Source organism: Zonotrichia albicollis, chromosome 26 (genome assembly GCF_047830755.1).
Source record: "Zonotrichia albicollis isolate bZonAlb1 chromosome 26, bZonAlb1.hap1, whole genome shotgun sequence".
In the NCBI taxonomy this organism is placed as follows: domain Eukaryota; kingdom Metazoa; phylum Chordata; class Aves; order Passeriformes; family Passerellidae; genus Zonotrichia; species Zonotrichia albicollis.
In genome coordinates, this window is record NC_133844.1 from 7,339,489 (window position 1) to 7,345,488 (window position 6,000).

At 50.6% G+C, this 6,000-nt stretch overlaps 1 protein-coding gene across 9 annotated transcripts in view; it reads right to left on the reverse strand.

The window, feature by feature from the left end:
* Positions 1-5,187, reverse strand: part of ANK1 (ankyrin 1) — a 68,269-nt gene extending 63,082 nt beyond the window's left edge. For 3 of the 9 annotated variants that reach the window (XM_074559337.1, XM_074559333.1, XM_074559334.1), the window contains exon 1: positions 4,015-5,178. In XM_074559337.1, the coding sequence (XP_074415438.1) occupies positions 4,015-4,140 (126 nt within the window). In that variant the 5' untranslated portion in view covers positions 4,141-5,178. Of the gene's footprint in view, positions 1-4,014 lie in introns of all 9 variants that reach the window. The other 6 variants (XM_074559336.1, XM_074559331.1, XM_074559335.1 and 3 more) reach the window with 5 other exon arrangements.
* Between the last annotated feature and the right edge of the window lie 813 nt (positions 5,188-6,000).

Below are 6,000 nucleotides of genomic sequence, written 5' to 3' on the forward strand. Positions count from 1 at the left end.
TTGAACACTTGCAAGACAAAGAAAGTAGAGAGAAGCAGAAAGAGAAAAGAGTTTAGTTCCTTATTTTACCTTCCCTGCCCCCCTGCCAGAGAAAATAAAAGAAGAAAAAAGGAAAAAAGAAAAAAAGAAAAAAAGAAAAAAAAGAAAAAAAAGAAGGAGAAGGAGAAGGAGAAGGAGAAGGAGAAGGAGAAGGAGAAGGAGAAGGAGAAGGAGAAGGAGAAGGAGAAGCAGAAGAAGAAGAAGAAGAAGAAGAAGAAGAAGAAGAAAAGAAAAAGTGGTAAATTCAGGCAACCTTGTTCCCAAGCAAAGTTTGCTCTGAAGGTTCTGAGAGGATCTCTCACATCTTTCATAATTTAAACACTGATAGGAATCACCACAAGAATTTCCCTTCAAGCTTTGGGTTAGATTGTTATTTAATACTTTAACCCCAGTTATGCTGCACAGAGCCTGAATATGCTGTGACATGTGCACTTGAGGAGTTCTTTGCACAGTATTGGAAGTCCTCCTGTATTTGCACTCTTATCAAACACATGTTAGAGGTTCCAGCCTCCTGCTCCATGAATCCTTTATGTCCACTGAGAAGTGCAGCTGGAATCTGCACCTTTGTAAAGAGGAATATGAAGGTGCCTGTCCCTGGTTATACTTGATGAAATATTTGGGTGAATTTAGTACCAGGATAAGTACACTTCAATAAGAAGAAAGATTTTCATGGAAGTAGTAACTTTTATTGATTAGTCTCAGTTAAAGTTAGGTTATGCCGCCAGAATTGTGGACCACCTGGAACAGCTGCAAGTTGCTTGAATATTTATGTTTGAGATGAAGGGCAAGCCAAGTGCTCTGGGCCCCAGTTTGGGCCCTTTCTAACCCATTTGGTGAGCTCTGCCAGTGCTTCCATAAATTCCTTCCTGGCAAGGGGTTTGGTCCATTTTCTGCCTTAACTACAATGGTCCCATGCAACTCAAAGAGAACTCAAATAACTGTGTTCACATAACAAGAGCTGCCTCACAAACATTGTCAGGACACCCCTTTTCCACTTTTCCAATGTGTTTTGGTGCTGCCCACTGACCCTGACAAAGCCAGGACTGCCTTTGAAGTGATCTTCATGATTTCCCTTCCTGCTGAGGCAGCCTCACCACATCTGCAGGGAAGGGAAGGAAGAGTTCTCGCCCATGGCTGCCTCTCAAAACCACAAAAAGGAGACATTTAGCTGCACCCAAAGCACAGATATTGCTCCTGTCAATCCCTGCTTCCCTGTCAGTGCAGAAACTCCTGCAGCAGTGACAGAATGGCTCTGGTCCCCCATAAACTGCCCATCTACAGAAAACACAGAGATTTGAAGCTGGAACAGCAAGAAGCCAGCCCAGAGATGCTTGGCACATTCTCTAATAGCAGTGATCTTGTGTTCACTCACACTCTATTTTGCTTATTTGTCTGCAGGGCATCACCAGAAGTCACAAACACATCATGCCACAGCCCTGGGAAGTCCTCATTTTTCCATTAAATGTAGGAACACGCAGAAATATTGAAAACTTGGCCTCTGGGGTCACCCTAAGATTGAGACAACCCCCAGCACTCTGCAGAGCAGGAACACCTCAGGACATGCCTGGCAGCTCTGCCCAAAGCAGAAATATTCCTGGAATGGACAGGGAGCCTGGAGGAGTGGCAAGGAGCCATTCCTTAAATCCCTGATGCAGGCAAATGAAAGCTCAGCTGTCATCATCTTAATATTGGGAATATTGGAGGGAATGTTGGAGAAGGGACAAGGTTCTACATCTGGACTGTGCTGGTGCCAGGAGGCAAACAAGAGGTGGAGAACACATGGACAGAACAAGGTCAATCAGGTTATCATTACACAAAACCCAAGGAATTGCACTTAACACAAAACTCTAAAAAAGAAATTGCACTAAAAAAGAAATTGCTGCAGAAACTGGAAAGCAACAAATACAACCATGGAGATTGTACAAATACAACCATCCAAGGGGAAGGTTTTTGGGCAATACAGGATTAAATAACAGAATTTACTGCCTCGAAGTGTCACAGAACACAAGGTTCTTGCAGGATACAACCGTGCACTTCATGGGACACCTACAACCACACAAAAACTCCAGGAAATTCTAATGGATATTAAACTGAAGGCATAACAGCAGCTCTCATGGAATGGGATGAGAAGATATTTCTTTCTGAGGCCATCATCTCCATCTCCTCTGCTTTGTGTCATGCTAAGGCTTTCCTGGATCATAAGTTATACCTCTGCTAACTTTCATTTCAGCTGTGCTTGGTGGGCTCAACCAGAAATCAATGATCCACTGAGTCTGTGTACACAGATACAGCTGGCAGGCACTGACAGGAGGAAGAGGAGGAAGAGGAGGGGCAGAGGAAGGAGTCAGTGACACCTCAGTGGTTCCAGCGCATCCCAGCAGACGCTGCCAGGGCATTGGGCATGGGCAGGACATGGGTCCCATGCAGCTCACAGGGCACAAACAGGCACTGAGCAAACCCAGATCAAACCCCCAGAACTGCAGCAAAGCAGGGTGAGGGATTCCAGCACGTCCTGGCAGAGAAATTCCAGCAGATCCTGGCAGAGAGACTCCAGCACATCCTGCCTGGCCCCAAGGAGATTGCACAGGAAAAACACTGGCACTGGAGACACCGAGGCTTTGGGGCAGGGATAACAAGAGACACCAGAAAAACGTCCTGGTGTGGTGGTTCCTTACACCACATCCCCTTCAAAGCCCTCAGGGAAGCTGCTCCATCAGCTCCCAGTGCAAGAGGCCCTGCAGGGAGCAGCCTGCAAGCTCTCAGCAGTTGTTATCAGTGGAGAAGGAGGATCTGACACTGCAGACCCCACACTCAACCCCCCAGCTGCTGCCTGCAGGCCTCACATCTGCCCTGATGTGCCCACTAAGGACTCACTCTCTGTGGTCACAGACCTGTCCAGGCTGCCCTGGCCCGGCTTTAGGACAATCAGGGCTCTGCTCAGCACCCTCAGGGCCCAGCTATGAGGATGTTCCACCAGCAGAGCTCTGCTGTGAGGCTCCTGCTCACAGGGGCACATGGAAATCTCCAGCACTCAGTGGCAGAGGAGGAGCCCACCTGAGAATCCCTGTGCCACAACCCCCTGTCAGAGAAATCCTCGATTATCCTTGGCTTCACCTCTCTCCTCGCTGCCTTTCTGCACTGGTGCATGGCACAGAAACCCTCAGAGCATGCTGAGATAAGAACATTCAGGTTCCAGAGGTCTTCAAGGGGCAGCAAAGCTACCTCAGCAACATGCCCACTCGTGCAGCAAGGAAAAAACTGCCAAAAGTGACTTTTCAGGGTGGATCTAGAGCTCCAAACGGCATGCTGGTATCAGCAGGAGGGACAGACACCTCTGTGCTGTCCCTGATTCCCCTCACCTGCTGGATGACCCCTGTCCCATGCACAGATACAGCAGCAGAACCCACAGAGCTCGGCACTAAAATGCCTTCTCTGTCAGGAGTCTGCTCCTGCTGTGCCCTGGTTTCAATATTCTGCATGGCAAGAATATCCTACCCCCTCTCAATATCCTGGTGCAGGTCGAGCAAGGGATGGGGTGGGCAGCAAAATGAGTCCTTCACAAAAAAAGGGGTGGGGGGTCTCACGTTCCTTAGCCCTGAACATACAAAGCAATTGTGGGAAACTGAAGGAAGCCAGAAAACAGGATTTTTATCTTAGAGATCAAATCTGTTACTGGGTCTAGTAAGCTGCCTGGATAAAGCCCTCAGTTCCCTTACCCCTCATGAGGATTTTTATATCTGTGCTCCCTCCCTCTCTCCCCCAGCTCCCCGCAAGCTGTCAGGGTAAACAGCAGATTTCTGCTCCCAAAAGTTGTCCTGTGTTTGCCAGACTGTTCCTCTGCCATATCCGACATGCTGCCTGCACACAGCCCTGTGCAGGGACCTTTGTGCCCCTGTGCCACGCTGTGCCCACCCTGCCGTGCCCCCAGACACAGCACAGGCTCATTGCAGGGCTGCAAACCCCAGCAGCACTGACCTTTTTCTTCCTGTCCCGAGAGCGGTTCCTGCGCTTGCGGTTGGATTCCTCCTTCTCCTTCTGCTCCTGCAGAGCCTGAGCCTCGATGTCTTTGATTTTCTTCAGCTGCTTAGCGGCTTGAGCCATGGCTGGTCACGCTGCAGTCCCCTCCAGAGCTCACACCTGCACTTTTTGTGCAGCACCCTGCGATTCCTGGCCGGGGGAATGCGTTCCCCTCGCTCAAACGCTGCCGACCCAGATGAGTGTGAAAGCAGCGATGGGAGGAAAATTGGAAGCAGTCAGTAAGCCCCAAAGGACAGCCAGCGTCTCCAGGTAGTTGCTAGATGGAAGCTGGGACCACTTTATGAGCCACGAATAATCCCAAATCCAGGTGTTCCAGAGGTTCTCTGCACCATTGCAGCAGCCCTTGGCCGTGCTGGCACATCACGCAGGCAGGAGCCTTCTGGTGGGACAGGACGCTGGGCTGGTGTTGGGCTCTCCCTCCCTCACTGCCTCTCCTGCAGTGGGGAAAAAAGCTGCAGGCAGTCAGCCACAGGAAGGAAAATAACTCCCAGCAATTAATGCCTGATGACAATAGAGGAGCGGTGGAGAAGGAGGCCGATGCATTTCATCCGACTCCCGAGTTCTCTGTAGCGATGCCTAAAGAGCAGCAAGCTGCATCTCTTCAGTCAGGGGCTTTTCCACTGCAGTGCCTGCTGAGGCAGGCACATATTCCGGGCTCTCCGATTCTCTTCCTCGCAGTCAGCCTGTGTGCAGCAGCAGCAGCAGCAGCAGCAGCCGCATCGCTCACTCACTCTCCCGGTTATGGTTCCATCCTCCTGCAAAGGGAGCAGTGGGGAATGGCTGCATTGCTCAGCAGGCAGGCAGGCAGCGTCCCTGCTCAGGAAACAGCAGATTCTGCAAAGGATGTGCCAAGTGCTGGAGCAAAGTGCGGCTCAGCAGCATCCTTCCTTCCTTCCCTGCTCGCATCTCCCCGCTGACTGAGCAGCGAGGGGAGGGGAGGGATCTGAGCCGTGAGCAGGAGGCAGAAATGAAGGGTTCGGTTCTGCTCTTCACACAGCAGCAGCAGCAGCAGCAAAGTAAACCCAAGCTGCCGGCTCCTGCCTGGCCAGGCATCCCCAGAGCTCAAATCCTCTCTGAGGGTACCCAGAGTCAGCCATGCCTGCTCTACACAGAGCCCTGTATTCCTCCTGCTGCTGTTTTCCAAAAACACAAACAATTCCGTGTTGGAGGCCTGCAGGAGTGACTTTGGCTCCTGCACACAGCATCAGTGTGTAAGGGGACCAGGATAAAACCAGGATGGGGTTTTTGGGGTGTGCTCTTCGTAGGGACCACAGCATCACCAGCAAAATGTGCTTATCAGGCATCTCTGAGCATCCCTGCCTTTATCAGCTCAGTTCTTGCACAAAGACCAGTGTGTAAAGGGACCAGGAAAAAACCAGGATGGGTTTTTTAAGGTGGGCTCTTTGTGGGGAGCACACCTGCAGCAAAGTGTGCTTATCTGTTCAGGTATCCCTGAGCATCCCTGCCCTTGTCAGCTCAGTTCTTGTGCCTTGGAACAAACATTGCCAAGGTGCAAACACCATCATCTTCAGCAAAATTTGCTTCTGAGCATCCCTGCCTTTTTCTGCTCAGCTCTTGTCCCTTGGAATGGGTGCAAACACCATCACCTGCAGCAAAGTGTGCTTATCAGGCACCTCTGAGCATCCCTGCCTTTTTCTGCTCAGTTCTTGTCCCTTGGAATGGTGCAAACACCATCACCTGCAGCAAAGTGTGCTTATCAGGCACCTCTGAGCATCCCTGCCTTTATCAGCTCAGTTCTTGTCCCTTGCAAAAAACACTGCCATGGGTGAAAACACCATCACCTGCAGCAAGGTGTGCTCCTGAGCATCCCTGCCTTTATCAGCTCAGTTCTAGACTTTGGTTCCTGCACAAAGCACCACCAGTGTGTCAGGGGACCAGGATAAAACCAGGATGGCGTTTTTG